Here is a 20,594-nt window from a genome sequence, read left to right on the forward strand (position 1 = left end):
ATAATGCCTGGGTGACAGAGAGAGACCTTCTCTCTAAAATTACTAACAGTAATAATAGTAGTAATAATAATAAGAGAGCTCCCTGTAATCCCAGCACTTTGGGAGGTCGAGGTGGGCAGATCACAAGGTCAGGAGATTCCATCCTGGCTAACACAGTGAAACCCAGTCTCTACAAAAAATTAGCCGGGCATGGTGGTAGGCGCCTGTGGACCCAGCTACTTGGGAGGCTGAGGCAGGAGAAATGCTTGAACCCTGGAGGTGGAAGTTGCAGTGAGCCGAGATCGCACCACTGCACTCCAGTCTGGGCAACAGAGCAACACTCCGTCTCAAAAAAAAAAAAAAAAAAAAAAAGAGTTTGAGAGACAACTTGGAAGAAACTTGGTTTGTAACTTAGACCCTTAATCCATGTGGTGTGTTCTGTCAATAAGCATGCATGCATGCATGGAGTGCCTGCTACATGCTAGGCACACTGAGGCTACAGCAGGGACCAAAAACAGTCCCAGTGCTTACATTCCACTGAGCAGAAAAGACAATGCAGAAGCAGGCAGATAATGCAGAAAATTTTAGATGATGTTAAGGGCTATGGGGAAGAGACAAGAGGACACAGAGGTGCTGCTTTCTAGACAGGGTGGTCAGGGAAGGCCTTTCTGAGAAGGCAGTGAGTGACACCCACAATAAGGAACCAACCAAGCCACAGTCTTGGGAAGAGGGTTCCAAGAAGAGGGGAGACGTGCAAAGGCCCTGAAGCAAGGGCAACCTTGGAACAAAAAACAGGAAAAGCTGCATCATTCTGAGTAGGAGGAGATGAGACTGGAGAATGGAAACTTCCGGAAGCTCAGGCAGGCCTCACAGGGTCTTATGGGCCCTGGCAAGGAGTTGAGGTTTCATCCTGAATTGATGGGAAGTTGCTGAAGGATCCTCAAGCAGGGGAATGATACAACCTGTTCTATGTTTGTTTGAGACAGTCTCACTCTGTCCCCCAGGCTGGAGTATAGTGGTGTGATCTTGGCTCACTGCAACCTCCACTTCCCGGGTTCCAGTGATTCTCCTGCCTCAGCCTCTTGAGTAGCTGGGACTACAGGCATGTGACACCATACCTGGCTAATTTTTGTATTTTAGGTAGAGATGGAGTTTTGCCATGTTGGCCAGGCTGGTCTTGAACTCCTGACCTCAGGTGATCTACCTGCCTTGGCCTCCCAAAGTGTTGGGATTACAGGCATGAGCCACCACACCCAGCCTGTTCTATATTTTAAAGAGGGCATGCTGTTGCTGTGAGAATACATTCCTGAAGGCGAAGGAGGGTGCAAGAGGACAGTTAACGTTGTGTCGCATCAGATGAAAGTGGAGATGAGGAGAGGGGTCAGATTACAATATATTTTTGCTAATGGGTTAGATGTGGGGGATGAGGGAAGGGGAAATACAGGATAATTCCAAGGCTTTCTGCCTGAATAACTGGGTAGATGATGGTACAGTTACTAAATCCAGGAAGACCGTGGGTGGAACAGGTTTGGGTGAGAGCTGGGGGTTGGGTGCAGAGCTAACTCAAGAGTTGTGTTTTAGACACATCAAGTTCACTGTTCTCTTAAATCTCTAATGAGAGGCCAAGAAGGCAACTGGACTGATACGTTGGAATTCAGAGGTGGGATGGGCTAGAGATCTTGAGACTTGTGGGCATGTGGATGGTAATTAGGATCTCAGGATTGGGTCACTGGCGGACTGCAATGAAGAAAAGAGGTCCAGGAGCCACAGACTGGGGTCTTCCAATGCGTGGAGACTGCACAGAGGCCAGCGAGGGAGGGAAGGACAGAAAGCCAATGGAGGAGGGCCCCGGGAGAGCCCCAGCTCCACTGACCAACCTTGTAACCTCAGGCAAGTTGCTTGCCTTCTCTGTGCCTCGGTTTCCACTATGTGGACAAGGGGGTGGCCATATTCATCACTGAGGTGGCTCCAGCTTGATCATCCTGGGACACTCCTGAGAAAGAGCGGCAGCAGTTCTTGCAGCCACTTGCCACAGGAAGAGATCAAAGCTCAGGCTCCCCCATCTCGTTTCCAGGACTCCTACAATGAAACTGAATGAAATCCCAAATACAGCAAAACATAGCCCAAAGGTCCGCCACTCAGAGTTGGGGGCTGGGTAAGGTCATGGTGACCTGGAATAGAATTCAGCCTTTTTGTCACTTGCCAGCAGTGTGACCCCCAAGCCTCAGGTACTTATCTGTAAAATGCAGCCAACAGGACCCACAGCAAGGGTCTGTTGTTAGAACTAAGCCAAGTATGGCTGGACACAGTAGCTCACACCTGTAATCCCAGCACTTTGGGAGGTCAAGGCAGGCAGATCACCTGAGGTCAGGAGCTCAAGACCAGCCTGGCCAACATGGTGAAACCCCATCTCTATTAAAAATACAAAAATTAGCTGGGCATGGTGGCATGTGCCTGTAGTCCCAGCTACTTGGGAGGCTGAGGTGGGAGGATCACTTGAATCCGGGAGGCGGATTTTGCAGGGAACCGAGATTGCACCACTGCACTTCAGCCTGGGCGACAGAGTGAGACTCTGTCTCAAAAAAAAAAAAAAAAAAAAGAACTAAGCCAGGTAGCAAGCAAAGCATCCTGCATGGCTCCAGGCATGCATGCAGTCAATGATCAGCTCCTTCCTGCTTTAGGGAGACTCCTTCCCTGAATCAGGAGAGAGGGAGTCCAAGCTGGCTTCACTCTCAGAATAATGTAGTCCTGCTGCTGCTGGTCAAGCCTGGGGCTGCCAGCTCTGTGCCACCGTGCATCTCACTTGCAGGGTACATGGTTACCCAGCTAATCACAGGAATTAGGGATCTGTAAAGACTGACTAGGTCATCTGCTGGAGCCTGGGGCACTGTGGAAGGTGGGAGGAGGGAGGGAGGACAACAGCTTCTAAGGCTGACTGTAGCTGTAGACTCACCCCAGCCTTTTCCCAGGCCGCGTTAGCCTGGCTGGCAAAGGGCAGTGATATGACAGCAGGGGAACACTATAGCAGAGAGTGAACTGGAACTCGGGCCAATGTGTTCAGCCCAGTGACAGCTCCTGGCTCAGTGTCTCCTAGAAGCAGCCCTGGAAGAAGGCAGGGACTGCAGGGGCAGTTGCTAGAAGGCGAGCTGGGCAGGCAGCTTGGATTTCTGTCCCGCCTCTGTCACAACCATTAGGCCAATGGCTCCACTTACTGGGCACCTCCAAGGTGGCAGGTGCCGTGCTAGGTGCTTAACTGAAGGGCTCTTCAACAACCTTGCAAGGAGGGCAAACATGTCCCTGTTGAAAAGATGAGGAAACTGAGGCTAACAGAAGAGGAAGCCTTGCCCAAGGTCACCCACCCTTCTAGACGTTCCTTCTTTTCAAGACATAGACAAGACACCCTTCCGCAGCACACACAGTCCTGCACAATTGGTTCTGCTTCCTTCTCCTGCTGCACCTGCCCCTTCCTCTCCCTTGGCCTTCCATCAGGTCTCCATGGAAACATTCAGAAGCCTTCCCTGGGCCCCAGAATAGGTCAGGCTCCCCCTCACACCTTTTTTTTTTTTTTTTTTTTTGAGACAGTCTCACTCTGTTGCCCAGGCTGGAGCGCAGTGGTGTGATCTCAGCTCACTGAAGCCTCCGCCTCCAGGGATCAAGCGATTCTCTGCCTCAGCCTCTCCAGTAGCTGGGATTATAGTATAGGCACCTGCCACCACGCTGGCTTTTTTTTTTTTTTTTTTTTTTGAGACGGAGTCTTGCTCTCTGTCTCGCCAGTCTGGAGTGCGGTGGCGCAATCTCGGCTCACTGCAACCTCTGCCTTCTGAGTTCAAGTGATTCTCCTGCCTCAGCCTCCTGAGTAGCTGGGATTACAGGCACATGCCACCACACCCAGCTAATTTTTCTATTTTTAGTAGAGACGGGGTTTCACTATGTTGGCCAGGATGGTCTCGATCTCCTAACCTCATGATCCACCCACCTCAGCCTCCCAAAGTGCTGGGATTACAGGCGTGAGCCGCCGCACCCGGCTCCCCTCACACCTTTCACAGTGGCCTCTCCTTTGTCTTTTGAGCACTTTTCACAACTATACTTACTACTTCACAACCCTAAAAATCGTTATTTGTGTAATTTTTTGTTTAATATCCTTCCCCCTGCATCTACGCGATGCTTGGCACATGGGTGACTGTTAATACATATGTGTGGAAAGCATGGTGACTAAATCTGTGAACAACAAATGAGCGAATAAACCACAAACAAATCTCCCTCCCGTGGCGATGGGCTGGCTGTGATTCCACTGGGACACAGGGACTTGTATAAAGGGGCAGCTCCCTTAGAGTCTACATCATAAAACCTAATAGGAACAGTATCTTGTGATCACTGTGACACGCAGCCCAAGGGGGCATGCATCAAGCAATCCCAAGATGTGTGCAGTGGGGGGTGAACACCCAGCTCCCTGCATGGGTCAGACCCCAGAGCTGGTCAGTTTCTCTGTTGTCCTCCAATCTGGCTTCCAGTGGTGGCAGCCACTGTCCTGGTTCCTGCAGAAGAGAGACGAAGGTGGCGAGGGGGTGTCTCACAAGGAGAACTGTGCCGGTTTCACTTCTGCTTTGAGGCGAGACACATCCTGTGTGTCAGACTACCCAGGGAGTGCTCCTGTTCTCCCAGCGCCAACCACCAACAGTGCAGTGACCAGGAGCAGGAGACCCTGGGGAGTCGGGACCAGGGACATGGCTCTCATGGCTGTGCAGGCTCTCATGGCTGTGCAGGGAGCTTGGCCCCAGGCCCCACCCTGCCTCCTTCCCTGCACGGCTGCCCCTCCACAGAGGCCACTCTCACTGGGTTTCTGTCTCCCATGCCCCATCTCATTGTGAGGAAAAGCCCAGCCTGGCTGGGGGGGATTAGGAGGGGGTGGGAGAATGCAGACAGGTTCAATCCCTCCTCTGCTCTGTGTGCTCAGTAACCCCAGGCAAGTCGCTGAACTTCCCTGAGACTCAGTTTCTCCTCTGAGAAGTGGGGGTCCTCACTCACCTCCATCAGGGCTATCCCCAGGCCCTAGCAGGTTGGTGGACACACACTTGTTTGGGGTTCAATATACAAGTAAGCTCTTGCTGTTATCTTTTTTCTGCTTTCTTTTCCCAAGCTTCAGACTAGCTAGTGGTATATCATGTTCCTTGTTCACCTGCTGGGCTTGTTCAAAGCAAAATGTTTAAGCCGAGCATGGTGGCTCATGCCTGTAATTCCAGCACTTTGGCAGGCCCAAGTTGGGTGGATCACTTGAGCCCAAGAGTTTGAGACAGCCTGGAAAACAAAATGAGACCCTGTTCTCTACAAAAAATTAGTGGGATGTGGTAGCATGTGCCTGTAGTCCCAGCTACTCGGGAAGCTGTGGTGGAAGGATCAACTGAGCCTGGGAGGCAGAGGTTGTAGTGAGCTGCGATCACGCCACTGCACTCCAGCCTGGGTGACAGAGCAAGACCCTGTCTGAAGATAAAATAAAATAGAAAACCAGAATGGCCTCCGTTACGGGAGCATTTACAGCACTGCCTTAAAATGAGGGAGCACCCTGCACCACTCAGACACCTTTGCAAAGCTGACTGCGTCGGGTCCTCACCATGATCCCTCGAAGAAAGCTGGAGAAACGCCGTTATCACTGCACCCTCAAACTTGAGGTCGAGTGAGGTGAATGGACTTACTTAGGATCACACGTAGTTGGCACTACTGTCAGACCAGAGTAACAGTGACTCTTCCTCAGACTCAGTTCTCAAAATGCTGTCACAACGCGCCCCCCCCCCACTTTTTTTTTTGAGACACAGTCTCCCTCTGTCACCCAGGCTGGAGTGCAGTGGTGCGATCTAGGCTCACTGCAATCTCCGCCTCCCGGGTTCAAGTGATTCTCAGCCTTAGCCTCCTGAGGAGCCAGGATTACAGGCGTGCGCCACCACACCTGGCTAATTTTTGTATTTTGAGACGAGACGGGTTTTTGCCATGATGGCCAGGCTAGTCTCGAATTCCTGGCCTCAAGTGATCTGCCTGCTTTGGCCTCCCAAAGTGCTGGAATTACAAGCATGAGCCATCGCGCCCAGCCCAACAACCTTTATCTCCCACGTTCTCACACCGACTTCTCGAGTTGTGTAATGAAGTCTTGATGATTTCCATCTTGTCGCTAGACGGATGACGGTCAGGGTGGTTTCAAAAGCCTATGCAGGGTCACCTGGTGGAGAAACAGCAGGTTGAACCTGGGCGCAGGGTTTCTGATTCCCTGAGGAGAAAGGGAACATGAAAGAGATCATTTCCCTACTTGTCCTGTCAGACACCGGCCACCACCGTGGAGCTTGGGTGTGTTCAGAGGCCATTGTTCTACCTATATCTGGGGCCAGGAAGAGCAAAGGCTGACAGGTGAGCAAGGCCTCGCATGGCATGACCCCAGGGCACAGGCTGGCTCAGGGCTTCCAGACAATGGGCCATTTGTTGGCTCCAGTGTGCACCCAGGGACTTGCCAGCACTCATCTCTAGTTGTTGAAAGGGCAGGCTGGGTGAGGCAGGTCGGGGAACTCTCTCTGCAGTTCTTCCTTTCAGTTTTTCGTCGTCTTGACTGTTCTGTTGCCAAAGCCCCCAGCCCTCCAGCATCCCCTTCCCCACCCCATCCTCCTCACCTGCTAGGAGAACTCTTATGTAGCTGTCAAGTCCCAGCCCAAATGCCCCTTTCTCCAGTCTTCCCCAGCTCCCCTACACAGACTCAAGCCCCTTCTATTTCTTTTTTTCTTGAGATCAAGTCTCGCTCTGTTGCCCAGGCTGGAGTGCGGAGGTACGATCTCAGCTCACTGCAAACTCCACCTCCCGAGTTCAAGTGATTCTCCTGCCTCAGCCTCTTGAGTAGCTGGGATTACAGGTACCCACCACTATGCTTGGCTAATTTTTTTTTTTTGTATTTTTAGTAGAGATGGGATTTCACCATGTTGGCCAGGCTGGTCTCGAACTCCTGACCTCAAGTGATCCACCTGCCGCAGCCTCCCAAAGTGTTGGGATTACAGGCGTGAGCCACTGCACCTGGCCAATTTCTTTTTTTCTTTTTTTTTCTTTGAGACAGAGTCTTGCTCTGTCACCCAGGCTGGAGTGCAGTGGCGCGATCTCGGCTCACTGCAAGCTCCGCCTCCCAGGTTCATGCCATTCTCCTGCCTCAGCCTCCTGAGAAGCTGGGACTACAGGTGCCCCCCACCATGCCTGGCTGATTTTTTTTTGTATTGTTAGTAGAGACAGGGTTTCACAATGTTAGCCAGGATGATCTTGATCTCCTGACTTCGTGATCCGCCTACCTCAGGCTCCCAAAGTGCTGGGATTACAGGTGTGAGCCACTGCGCTCGGCCAGTACCCGGCCAGTTTCTGTACTGCATCACAGATAGCCAATCTGAGACCTCTTCTAGAGGGCTATGGTGGCTGCTTTGCATGTCTGCTTCCCTCCACCAGGAGGGCAAGGCCCACATTGTTTCAACCTTACATAAATGTTGGCTGAATGAATTAATTCAATAAATTCTAAATAAGCACCAATGTGTGATGAGCGCTTGCCGTGGAGGATACAAGGATGAGCAAGATGTGTTCTCTGCCTCCAAAGAGCTTACATTAGATGGGAGAGGCAAGGTACGTGAACAAGGAAAGTGGAAGAGAAACACAGAAGCCATGTCCCAGCAAGTGAGCACTCAATATGGCCAGCATTCTAATCTGGTGCTGTCCGTAACTTGCTGTATGCCTCTAAGCAGGCCTCTTAGCCACTCTGGCTTTGGAACCCAGCAAGAGTAATTGCTATAGATTGACGATGGGGCTGCCATTGGATTCAGATCACAGGAAGGGGCAAGTGACAGGTGCCTCTTCTTCCAAAGTCACAGGAGGGAGTCCCCGTCTAAACCTCTTACCTGACCACAGTCTAGTTCATGGTGTCTGAAGCTGACACGATTGACACTGGAGGCTGGATAATTCTTTGCTGTAATATCTATCCTGAGCATTGTAGGTTTTTTAGAAGTACTCACTAGAGGCTGGGCACAGTGGCTCACACCTGTAATCCCAGCAGTTTGAGAGGCCGAGGATCACTTGAGGCCAGGAGTTCAAGAACAGCCTGGCTAACATGGCAATATTCTGTCTCCACAAAAAAATACAAAAATTAGCCAGGCATGGTGGCACATGCCTATAATTCCAGGTACTCAGGAGGCCAAGGCACAAGAATCACTTGAACCTGGGAGGTGGTGGTTGCAGTCAGCCAAGGTTGTGTGCTCCAGCCTGGGTGACGGAGTGAGACCCTGTCTCAAAAAAAAAAAAAAAAAAAAAGCATAGAGCAGAGAGACAGCCAGGCATGGTGGCTCAGGCCTGTAATCCTGGTGCTTCAGTGCTTTGGGAGGCCGAGGCAGGAGGATCTCTCTTTTTTTTTTTTTTCAGATGGAGTCTTGCTCTGTCGCCCAGGCTAGAGTGCAGTGGCGTGATCTCGGCTCACTGCAAGCTCCGCTTCCTGGGTTCACACCATTCTCCTGCCTCTGCCTCCAGAATAGCTGGGACTACAGGCGCCCAAGAGCACGCCTGGCTAATTTTTTTTGTATTTTTAGTAGAGATGGGGTTTCATCCTGTTAGCCAGGATGGTCTTGATCAGCAGGAGGATCTCTTGAGGCCAGAATTTTGAGACTACCTGGGCAACATAGCAAGAATCCCGTCTCTATAATTTTTTTTTTTTTTTTTTGAGATGGAGTTTCGCTCTTTTTGCCCAGGCTGGAGTGCAATGGCGTGATCTCGGCTCACTGCAACCTCCGCCTCTCAGGTTCAAGTGATTCTCCTGTCTCAGCCTCCCAAATAGCTGGGATTACAGGTGCCTGCCACCACGCAAGGCTAATTTTTGTATTTTTAGTAGAGACGGGGTTTCACCATGTTGGCCAGGATGGTCTTGATCTCTTGACCTCGTGATCCGCCCAACTTGGCCTCCCAAAGTGTTGGGGTTACAGGCGTGAGCCACCGCGCCCGGCCTTTTTTTTTTTTTTTTTTTTTAATTAGCTGGATGTGGTGGTGCATGCCTGTAGTCCCAGCTACTCAGGGGGCTGAATTGAGAGGATTGCTTGAGACTGAGTTCAGGGCTACAGTGAGCTGTGATAGTGCCACTGCACTCCAGCCTGGGCAACAGAGGGAGGCCCTGTATCTCTGAGAGAAAAAAAAAAAAAAGAGCACAGAGAGGAGGAAAGAAATTGCGTTCCAGTGGCAACTGTGGGACTGAAACAGACTGGAATTTCCCCCTCAGCACTCATCCATCCTGTTGGTTGAGAAGGGAAAAAGTCTATATATAATCTTATGGTCCCAGTGTTTCTCCCAGATGAGTTCAGATGAAAATTCTGGGGCTCAGAGAGAAAAGACTTTGGAGATTGCATAGCAATTCCCCATCTCCCCTCATCCCCATGGGAAAAGAGATTTTCTTGTTGGAAGGACTATGTGCTGATTCACTGAGGAAACAGAGGAATCTTGCTGCAGCCGGAGAAGCAGATGGAGGTCAAATCTGAAGGCTGGTAGGACCGAGTACTTGGCACCAGCTTTTGCTACATGCAAATGCTACATCCTGGGCATTTCAGGCCAGGTTTAGGCAAGTGTGTGGCACAGCCTGAAGGCCAGGAGCTGCCTGAAGCACTTGCAGGCTGAAGCCACAGCTGCAGACCAGAAGAGAGGGCACACACAGTGCCTTCCAGATAGAAGCCTGGCAGGGAGGAAAGTCCACTGGTCCTGTCTCAAAGTCACTGAGTCACTGCCCATTCCCTACCAGAGAACCTGTATATGAGGCCATGTCTACATGTTACACCGCATCTGTACCCATGCAGAGATTCACCATACATGTAAGGCAGTCAGTTGAAAGGAACGAAGGGGTTCCCAGGCACGAACCCAGGATGGAGCAGTGGGTGGCATCTCATTGACACAGCACAAAGAGGTGAAGAGGGCAGCACAGTTGGTGGTGACTGGGCTGATTCCCATGAACCTGATTCCCAGTCCAGCTGTTAGCGTATGGGCGTGGACCCTCCTTCCTGGGGCCTTCCACCCCTCAGCTGGTATGCAATGAGCCAGGTGCAGTGGCTCACCTGTAATCCCAGCACTTTGAGAGGCCAAGGTGGATGGATCATTTGAGGTCAGAAGTTCGAGATCAGGCTGACCAATATGGTGAAACCCTGTCTCTACTAAAATTACAAAAATTAGCTGGATGTGGTGGCATGCACCTGTAGTCCCAGCTACTGGGGAGGCTGAGGCAGGAGAATTGCTTGAACTTGGGAGGCAGAGGTTGCAGTGAGCCAAGATTCTGCCACTGCATTCCAGCCTGGGCAACAGAGCAAGATCCCATCTCAAAAACAACAAAAAAATAGATCATGCAATGAAAAGGTGTATGACACATTGCCCAGGACACAAGAAACACTCAGTGGAGTGACCATTGTTATTCTGTGTTTTTCTGAAGTTTTCTGGGTAACTGAAGAAGGCTGTAAATTGGCTTCTATTCAGCATTCCCTCCCAGTATTTGCTATCTGCTTCAGCAAGGCCTCACAGATTTGCAGTGTCTCTGGCATACATCATGTACTCCTTCCTTTTTTTTTTTTTTTTTTTTTGAGATGGGGTCTCCCTGTCACCCAGGCTGGAGTGCAGTGGTGTGATCTCGGCTCACTGCAACCTCTGCCTCCCAGGTTCAAGTGATTCTCCTGCCTCAGCCTCCTGAGTAGCTGGGACTACAGGCGCCCGCCACCATACCCAGCTAACTTTTTTTTTTTTAAGACGGAGTTTCACTCTTGTTGCCCGGGCTGGAGTGCAATGGCATGATCTCAGCTCACTGCAACCTCTGCCTCCCGGGTCCAAGTGATTCTCCTGCCTCAGCCTCCTGAGTAGCTCAGATTACAGGCGCCCGCCACCATGCCTGGCTAGTTTTTTTTTTTTTTTTTTTTTTTTTGAGACAGAGTCTCGCTCTGTCGCCCAGGCTGGAGTGCAGTGGTGTGATCTCGGCTCACTGCAACCTCTGCCTCCCAAGTTCAAGCGATTCTCCTGCCTCGGCTTCCCGAGTAGCTGAGACTACAGGCACGCACCACCACGCCCAGCTAATTTTTATATTTTTGGTAGAGACAGGGTTTCACCATGTTGGCTAGGATGGTCTTGATCTCTTGACCTCTTGATCCACCCGCCCTGGCCTCCCAAAGTGTTGGAATTACAGGTGTGAGCCAATGCACCTAGCCCTAACTTTTATATTTTTAGTAGAGACAGGGTTTTACCATATTGGCTAGGTTGGTCTCGAACTCCTGACCTCAGGTGATCCACCCACCTTGGCCTCCCAAAGTGCTAAGATTACAGGTGTAAGCCACCGCGCCCCACCCTAACTTTTGTATTTTTAGTAGAGACGGGGTTTCACCATGTTCACCAGGCTGGTCTCGAACTCCTGACTTCAGATGATCTTGGCCTTCCAAAGTGCTGGGATTACAGTCGTGAGCCACCGCATCTGGCCTGTATAATCTGGTGATAGGCTTCTGATCGGCATGCACATGTCCTCCATGTCTGACCAAACCACAGATTCCCTATGGGCTGAGCTTTGTACCTACAAAAAGGTGGATGGGTCTGAGAGACAGAATGAATGGATAGGAGGACTGGAGGATGATGGAGGAGGAAGGCATCGAGTTTGACTACCAGATTCTGGCTTGGACAAGTGGGTGGAAGGAGGTGCCCACCAGAGAGGAGGAATCAGGAAAGTAGGCAGCAAGGAGACTGGGGCTCATGGGCAGGAGAGTTTCAGGTCCCGCTCTGATGGGGGAGTGACCCAGCATCCTAACTCACCAGCTGCCCCTTCTTCCACCAAATCATTCTCTGGGCCTTCTTCTGCTGGGCAATTGCAGGGGCAATTGTTGGCCTCACACACGGGACACTGAGGATCACAAGTGATTGTTCAGTTCGTATGTGATCTGAACAGGCCAGCGTTTGCTGTGTCCAGCACCATCACTCAATGGCTTGAGAGCACAATGGAGACTCCCATCCAGGAATGTGAGAGCAGCTGTTCAACTGTTTGCGAGCAGACATTTGCTTATTGTCTTTTTGTAAGACCTTTCATATACGTGGCCTTTTTTTTTTTTGAGATAAGGTCTTGCTCTGTCACCCAGGCTGGAGTGCAGTGGTACAATCACAGCTCATTGCAGACCTCCTGGGTTCAAGCGATCTTCCCACCTCAGCCTCTCAAGTAACTGGGATGACAGGTGCGAGCCACCATGTCCAGCTAACTTTTGTTTTTTCTTAGACGGAGTCTTGCTCTGTCGCCCAGGCTGGAGTGCAGTAGCACTCTCTTGGCTCACTGCAACCTCCATCTCCCAGGTTCAAATGGTTCTCCTGCCTCAGCCTCCCGAGTAGCTGGGATTATAGGTGCACACCAACACGCCCGGCTAATTTTTGTATTTTTCATAGAGATGGGGTTTCATCATGTTGGCCAGGCTAGTATCAAATTCCTGACCTCACATGATCCGCCCACCTTGGCGTCACAAAGTGTTAGGATTACAGGCGTGAGTCACTGCACCCGGCCCCAAGCTAATTTTTTATTTATTTATTTTTTTTGTAGCGACGCGGTCTTCCTATGTTGCTCAGGCTGATCTCAAACTCTTGGGCTCAAGCGATCCTCCCATCTGTCTCCCAAAGTGTTGGGATTACAGGTGTGGGCCAACCGTGCCCAGCTACATGTGTCTTCTGATTCTCCAACCACCCGGGGAGATAGCTTCCCATTTCACAGATGAGGGGATTGGCATATCTGAGAAAAGGGAAGGTGAAAAAGGAAAACAGGTTTTTATCAAAGGCCTGCTCCATTTCCAGGAATTATCCAGGGCTCTTTCACATATATTAACAAACCTATTCTCTCAAAATCATTACATGCAGCATCCATAGCTGTGTTTTAAGTTCTAAATAAGTTCAAGTTCTGTGAAGTAACTAAGGAGCCCAGATAGGAAGGTGGAGATTCAGATGTAAAATCCAGTGCCCAGGCCGGGCACAGTGGCTCACGCCTGTAATCCCAGCACCTTGGGAGGCTGAGGAGGATGGATCATGAGGTCAGTAGATCGAGACCATCCTGGCCAACATGGCGAAACCCCGTCTCTACTAAAAATACAAATTTTTTTTTTTTTTTTTTTTTTTTGAGATGGAGTCTCGCTCTGTTGCCCAGGCTGGAGTGCAGTGGCGCGATCTGGGCTCACTGCAAGCTCCGCCTCCCGGGTTCCCGCCATTCTCCTGCCTCAGCCTCTCCGAGTAGCTAGGACTACAGGTGCCCGCCACCACGCCCGGCTAATTTTTTTGTATTTTTAGTAGAGACAGGGTTTCACCGTGGTCTCGATCTGCTGACCTCGTGATCCGCCTGCCTCGGCCTCCCAAAGTGCTGGGATTACAAGCGTGAGCCACCGCACCTGGCCTAAAAATACAAAAATTAACCAGGCGTGGTGATGTGCGCCTGTAGTCCCAGTTACTCAGGAGGCTGAGGCAGGAGAATCGCTTGAACCTTGAACCAGAGGCGAAGGCTGCAGTGAGCCAAGATCGCGCCACTGCACTCCAGCCTGGGTGACAGAGGAAGACTCCTTCTCTTAAAAAAAAAAAAAAAAAAAAAAAAAAAATCCAGTTCCCAGCCCTGGAATCCAAAGTTCATTCACTTACTATACATTCAGTCAACAACCATTTCTCCAACATCTACTATTATCATGCACACTTGGGAAGAAAAAGATGAACAAAATAGAGAAGCTTTGGCTGGGCACAGTGGCTCACACCTGTAATCCCAGCACTTTGGAAGGCTGAGGCAGGTGGATCACTTGAGGTCAGGTGTTCGAGACCAGCCTGGCCAACATGGTGAAACCCTGTCTCTACTAAAAATACAAAAATGAGCTGGTTGTGGTGGCATGCACCTGTAATCCCAGCTACTCGCAGGCTGAGACAGAAGAATCACTTGAACCTGGGAGCCAGAGGTTGCAGTAGGCTGAGACTGCGCCATTGCACTCCAGCCTGGGAGAGAGCAAGACTCCATCTCAAAAAAAAAAAAAAAAAAAAAAAAGGGCTGGGCATGGTGGCTCACGCCTGTAATCCCAGCACTTTGGGAGGCCAGGGCAGGTGGATCACCTGAGTTCAGGAGTTCGAGATCAGCCTGACAAACATGGCGAAACCCTGTGTCTACTAAAAATAGGAAAATCAGTCGGGTGCAGTGGCAGGCCCCTGTAATCCCAGCTACTAGCGGGCTGAGACAGGAGAATCACTTGAACCTGGGAGGCGGAGATTGCAGTGAGCTGAGATCGCACCACTGCATTCCAGCCTGGGTGACAGAGCCAGACTCTGACTCAAAAAAAAAAAAAAAAAAAAAAAAAAAAAAGAGAAGCTTCTGCCATGGTAGAGTGTAAACATGTTGAGCACCATGCTGGAGAAGTACAAAGTGCTGTGGGTGGATGTAACAGGGCCACCAACTCTGCTTCTCTGGAGAAGTGACAGTTGAGCTAAGAGCTGATGGCTGACCACCAGGAGATAGTGAGACAGAACGGGCATGAAGGGAGGCATGTTCCAGGCAGATAGAACAGAGGGAACAGCATGTGCAAAGCATCTGAGCTGGTACAGAGTTTGTGATGTTCCAGGGACTGTGTGATGGCCAGGGTGGCTGTACAAACAGCCCACTAGACCAGATTGTGCAGGACCATGTGGGCTGCATCTAAGATTTTTGAAGTTCAAGTCACCAAAAAGTTCTAGTTAAGTAGTGGGCAAAATCACAGTGGTTTTATAAAAAGACTGACTGACAAGTGGAGTGAAAGCAGAGACAAATTAGAAGGTTTTCCTGGGGATCTAAGAGAAAAACAAGGGCAGGCTGGACTGAGTGGCAGCTCAGGGACTGGGAAGAAAAGAATGAATGTGGCCGGGCGCGGTGGCTCACGCTTGTAATCCCAGCACTTTGGGAGGCCGAGGCGGGCAGATCACAAGGTCAGGAGATCGAGACCATGGTGAAACCCCGTCTCTACTAAAAATACAAAAAAATTAGCCGGGTGTGGTGGCGGGCGCCTGTAGTCCCAGCTACTCGGAGAGGCTGAGGCAGGAGAATGGCGTGAACCCGGGAGGCGGAGCTTGCAGTGAGCCGAGATCACACCATTGCACTCCAGCCTGGGCAACAAGAGTGAAAACTCTGTCTCAAAAAACAAAAACAAAAAAAAACCTAAATTAGAGTCTACAAAATTTTTCCTTTGATTTTTTTCAGAATGCCATCATATCTGCGTCCCAGAGCTGAGCTCACCCACTTAGCAAGATTCATTCTGACAGCATGAGCCTGCAGTTACTCATAAGTTATCCTGCCCGCTTACTGTCCTCACTGGAACCATCCTTGCTCCTGCCCAGTGGCCTATGAAAGAAATCTCTCAATAAACTCCCAGCCAGACTCTCTAAGCCAGTGAATTCTGAAGCCCTCTCACCATCTGTGACCACTTCATTGACTGCTATGACCCCAGCCACCTGGCACAACTGCCTAGCCCAGGATGGGACTGCTTCTGTGGGGAACTGGGTGGGGAAAGAGATGATGCACGTGGAGCTTTTTATTTGCTTCTGATATGTACAGGTATACACAGTTGGTGAGTCTATGGTACATTATTTCACAAAATTATCTTACATCTGTGCACACTCCTGGGCAAGAAGTGGCAGATTCTGCCCCTAATATCCCATAGATGGTGAAGGAAAAGGATGCTACCAGGAGCCACCCCCTTCTGAGGACATTCATGGGGGCTGCCTGCCCTCTTCCCAGACACTGGAGCCCTCCCACGGACAATCTGTGCCTCCCACCTGCTCTGAGCACTTCCTGACAGGAGTGGTGGCAGCAGCAGCAGCTGCTTCCAAAGTCTTTCTTCTAGAGTAGAAGACTTGTTGCGGGGGCCAAAAAAAAAAAAAAAAAAAGGCCCCCACTCACTGATAGCAGCAAACGGACACCTGACTCCTACAGCCTGCCTGGAATCCTCTGCCCCGGGTTTGAGGGCAGCGGCTCACCCACCTTCCCCCAGCACAGGCACAGCCTTCTAACCCTGGTGCGGCCTGGCCTCACGGGGCACTGGCATGCATCTTCTCCAGGCAACTTGTCCAGAACGTGACCAGCCGGTTGTCACGGTTGATGCAGAAGTCCGTGAAGTCCTTCAGCAGCCGATCAGCAAACTTTTCATCCCCTGTGGCGCTGGAGCGCCATGTTTTGGTGAGCATGGTGTTGTAAGCCCAGTTGTAGCCGACCCGCTCCTCGCAGAACATGTTCTGGTTGGTGGAGCTGGTGGAGTTCCGCCGCCGCCGCTGCTGCCCTGAGAACTTGCGCTTGGAGTAGGGCAGCTGCAGAAACACTGTTCCTGAAGAGAAACGGGAGCGCCTGTGTGGCAGCTACCAATAGGGCTCCTGGAGCCTGCTGAGGTGGTTCTGCAGCCACAGGCTTGGTGCAAGGAAAGGGATGTGGACCCACCTGCCCAACTCTGCCCGTAGCTCCTCACCTGTAACGTGGATATACTGAGGCTTGTTCTCAGCAGGGAAGTTAAAAGCAGAGGCAGAATATTTATCTTGTACAAACCCAAACCTGGGGAAGGACAGGAAGACATGCTAATCAGCGCCTCCTTAGTTAAAGGGGCAAAGGAAGAGAATGTAGCTGGTAGGACTCTCGGACAGCCTGAGACAAAGAGATCTGGAAAGATCTCTTTCCAGATTGCACATGCAGGCTGCTTATTTTTGTCCTCACCCTCACCACTTTCTGACCTCTACCTCTTCCAACACCATGGCTCACCAGACCTCCTCACACCCAGCTGCCCGTCATCTCCGAGGTTCACCATGTCACCACCACCATAGTGAATGAAAGCCTTCCCACCGGCTGCACTCTTCATCCAGCCTTCATCTCTGCTCAGACAGCCCGTCCCTCCTACCATGTTTCCTAACCATCCCAGCAGACCTTCCCACTGAGCATTCTCCCCCATCCCACCCTGGGCCTCTCACTGGAATCTACCTCATGTCCTGACAGGCCACACATACCTACCCGTACACTTGAGGCTATCCATTCCTCCAGGGAAGGTCCTTATCTTTTTTTTTTGGTGAGAGGGAGTCTCGCACTGTTGCCCAGACTGGAGTGCAATGGCATGATCTCGGCTCACTGCAACCTCCAACTCCTGGGTTCAAGTGATTCTCCTGCCTCAGTCTCCTAAGTAGCTGGGATTACAGGCATGTGCCACCACGCCTGGCTAATTTTTGTATTAGCCAGGATTGTTCTGGGATTAGCCAGGAGAATCACTTGAACCCGGGAGGCGGAAGCTGCAGTGAGCTAAGATCATGCCATTGCACTTCAGCCTGGGCGACAGGGCGAGACTCCATCTCAAAAAGTAAAAAAAAAGAGGAATGCCAAAGCTGGGGCTCTCTGCTTCACTGTGCTCTGGAAATGGGCAGGAGGAGCCATTTTTCATCTATGGCTTGTTCTATTCCTGGTTTTTCTATTTCCATAAGGCACATTTATTACAGTTCTACCTGCTAAGAGCTGTAAAGGACGTGGTAACAGATGTGGCTCCTGCCCTCTAAGTCTGACGGGTTTATATAATGGAGACCATGATGTAGGCAGAACCAAAGAAGGGAAAATGCCTGTCTTCTTTCCCGGACTGAGTTCCTTGGGGAGGTGCTGTGTTGTATCCTCTACATAATCTGCATTCCATAATTTTTTACCAAAGAATACATGAAGTCAAATATGCAAACTAAATGGGTAGGCTACTATGCACTGTAAGCTCCCTGTCTGCAGGCTCATTATATGATGAGGAGTGGCTCTGGATTTTGCCTTTGCAAAATCCTGTCTACTCTTGCTCTGTCATCCAGGCTGGAGTGCAGTGGTACAATCTTGGCTCACCGCAACCTCCACCTCCTGGGTTCAAGCAATTCTCGTGCTTCCAGCCTCCTAAGTAGATAGGATTACAGGCACACGCCACCACAACCAGCTAATTTTTGTATTTTTAGTAGAGATGGGGTTTCACCATTTTGGCCAGGCTGGTCTTGAACTGCTGACCTCAGGTGATCCGCCTGCCTCAGCCTCCCAAAGTGCTGGGATTACAGGCGTGAGCCACCACACCCAGCCTGCTTTCTCTCTACTTTCTAATTAAGGCTATTGATTTCCTCAGCATGGATCAGCCTGACCAGAGTAATTTTTTTACCTCATTTCTTCCTTAGGTCACCAGGAAAGAACTCTATTTTTTATTATAAAAAGGCAATTTAACCACATGGTTCCTGGCCACCTGACTGTCCACTCAGGAAGAATGCAAGACAGAAACGCAGTAAGGGCAAGGGAAGGGATATAATCATCTCCACCAGGGCCGGGCACAGTGGCTCACGCCTGTAATCCCAGCACTTTGGGAGGCCGAGGCGGGCGGATCACAAGGTCAGGAGATCGAGACCATCCTGGCTAACACGGTGAAACCCCGTCTCTACTAAAAATACAAAAAATTAGCCGGGCGAGGTGGCAGGCGCCTGTAGTCCCAGCTACAAGGGAGGCTGAGGCAGGAGAATGGCGTGAACCCCGGGGGGCGGAGCCTGCAGTGAGCCGAGATCGCGCCACTGCACTCCAGCCTGGGTGACAGAGTGAGACTCCGTCTCAAAAAAAAAAAAAAAAAAATCATCTCCACCTGCCCCAAGGAAGATGAAGGAGGAGCTGCAGGTCACAGCCTAGGAGCTGAGGAAGATGAAGGAAGAGCTGTAGGTCACAGCCTAGGGGCTGAGGAAGATGAAGGAGGAGCTGTAGGTCACAGCCTAGGGGCTGAGGAAGATGAAGGAGGAGCTGTAGGTCACAGCCTAGGGGCTGAGGAAGATGGACACTTTTTTAGCTCTTTCTGAGATGGACCTTATGGGTGGGCTGATGTGTCATTTAGAGCCACAGTTGCACTTAAAGCTCCACCCTATGCAAAAGCTACATATGAAACTACTCTAAGCAGGCACCTTGCTAGGCATTATAGAAGGAAACACAAATAGGAAAAAGCATACCCCTGCCCTCCAAGGGCCCCCAAATCACTGGAATACATTCAGAGTGTTTTGAAAGAAAGGGAAAGAGGAATTCAGAGAGGAAACATTTGGGAATCCCTGGAGGAAGATTCTGACAGGTGTAGAAGCGGGGAGAGGTATAAGTGTGGAAGGTGGGAGAGGTTAGGTGTGGAAGGTGGGGGGGGTTTAAGTGTGGAAGGTGGAGGGGTTTAGGTGTGGAAGGTGGGGGGTTTAGGTGTGGAGATGGGGGTTTAGGTATGGAAGGTGAGGGGGTTTAGGTGTGGAAGGTGGGGGGTTTAGGTGTGGAAGGTGGGGGTTTATGTGTGGAAGGTAGGGGGGTTTAGGTGTGGAAGGTGGGGGCGTTTAGGTGTGGAAGGTAGGGGAGTTTAGGTGTGGAAGGTGGAGGGGTTTAGGTGTGGAAGGTGGAGGTACAGAAGGTGAGGGTTTAGGTGTGGAAGGTGGGGGGTTTACGCGTGGAAGGTGGGGGGTTTAGGTGTGGAAGGTGGGGGGTTTAGGTGTAGAAGGTAGGGGGGTTTAGGTGTGGAAGGTGGAGGTACAGAAGGTCAGGGTTTAGGTGTGGAAGGTAGTGGGGTTTAGGTGTGGAAAGTGGGGGGGTTTAGGTGTGGAAGGTGGGGGTTTACGTGTGGAAGGTGGGGGATTTATGTGTGGAAGGTTGGGGGAGTTAGGTGTGGAAGGTAGAGGTATAGAAGGTGGGGGTTTAGGTGTGGAAGGTGGAGGGGGTTTATGTGTGGAAGGTGGGGGATTTATGTGTGGAAGGTTGGGGGAGTTAGGTGTGGAAGGTAGGGGGGTTTAGGTGTGGAAGGTGGGGGTTTATGTGTGGAAGGTTGGGGGAGTTAGGTGTGGAAGGTAGGGGGGTTTAGGTGTGGAAGGTGGAGGGGGGTTAGGTGTGGAAGGTAGAGGTATAGAAGGTGGGGGTTTAGGTGTGGAAGGTGGAGGGGGTTTATGTGTGGAAGGTGGGGGGTTTATGTGTGGAAGGTTGGGGGAGTTAGGTGTGGAAGGTGGGGGGTTTAGGTGTGGAAGGTGGAGGGGGTTTATGTGTGGAAGGTGGGGGGTTTACGTGTGGGAGGTTGGGGGAGTTAGGTGTGGAAGGTAGGGGGGTTTAGGTGTGGAAGGTGGAGGGAGTTTATGTGTGGAAGGTGGGGGGTTTACGTGTGGAAGGTTGGGGGAGTTAGGTGTGGAAGGTAGGGGGGTTTAGGTGTGGAAGGTGGAGGGGGGTTAGGTGTGGAAGGTAGAGGTATAGAAGGTGGGGGTTTAGGTGTGGAAGGTGGAGGGGGTTTATGTGTGGAAGGTGGGGGGTTTACGTGTGGAAGGTTGGAGGAGTTAGGTGTGGAAGGTAGGCGGGTTTAGGTGTGGAAGGTGGAGGGGGTTTATGTGTGGAAGGTGGGGGGTTTATGTGTGGAAGGTTGGGGGAGTTAGGTGTGGAAGGTAGGGGGGTTTAGTTGTGGAAGGTCGAGGGGGTTTATGTGTGGAAGGTGGGGGGTTTACGTGTGGAAGGTTGGGGGAGTTAGGTGTGGAAGGTAGGGGGGTTTAGGTGTGGAAGGTGGAGGGGGGTTATGTGTGGAAGGTGGGGGGTTTATGTGTGGAAGGTTGGGGGAGTTAGGTGT

General features: G+C 51.1%; 2 protein-coding genes across 30 annotated transcripts in view; one reads left to right on the top strand and one right to left on the bottom strand.

Moving 5' to 3' along the window:
• Nucleotides 1-15,282, top strand: part of LOC129467272 (putative uncharacterized protein YWHAH-AS1) — a 32,787-nt gene extending 17,505 nt beyond the window's left edge. Inside the window, exon 4 of the mRNA XM_055251630.2 lies at nt 15,206-15,282. The gene's annotated coding sequence lies outside the window, so the exon portion shown is untranslated. The remainder of the gene's footprint in view (nt 1-15,205) is intronic.
• DEPDC5 (DEP domain containing 5, GATOR1 subcomplex subunit) overlaps nt 4,093-20,594 on the bottom strand; it is a 178,989-nt gene continuing 162,487 nt past the window's right edge. For 17 of the 29 annotated variants that reach the window (XM_063623483.1, XM_055251578.2, XM_055251577.2 and 14 more), the window contains 2 exons: nt 16,464-16,546; nt 15,522-16,325 (listed from right to left, as the gene is read on the bottom strand). In XM_063623483.1, coding sequence (XP_063479553.1) covers nt 16,033-16,325; nt 16,464-16,546 — 376 coding nt within the window. In that variant the 3' untranslated portion in view covers nt 15,522-16,032. Of the gene's footprint in view, nt 6,236-11,371; nt 12,746-15,521; nt 16,326-16,463; nt 16,547-20,594 lie in introns of those variants that run through there. The other 12 variants (XR_010117147.1, XR_010117141.1, XR_010117146.1 and 9 more) reach the window with 6 other exon arrangements.

Source organism: Symphalangus syndactylus, chromosome 18, assembly GCF_028878055.3.
Source record: "Symphalangus syndactylus isolate Jambi chromosome 18, NHGRI_mSymSyn1-v2.1_pri, whole genome shotgun sequence".
NCBI classification, from domain to species: Eukaryota; Metazoa; Chordata; class Mammalia; order Primates; family Hylobatidae; genus Symphalangus; species Symphalangus syndactylus.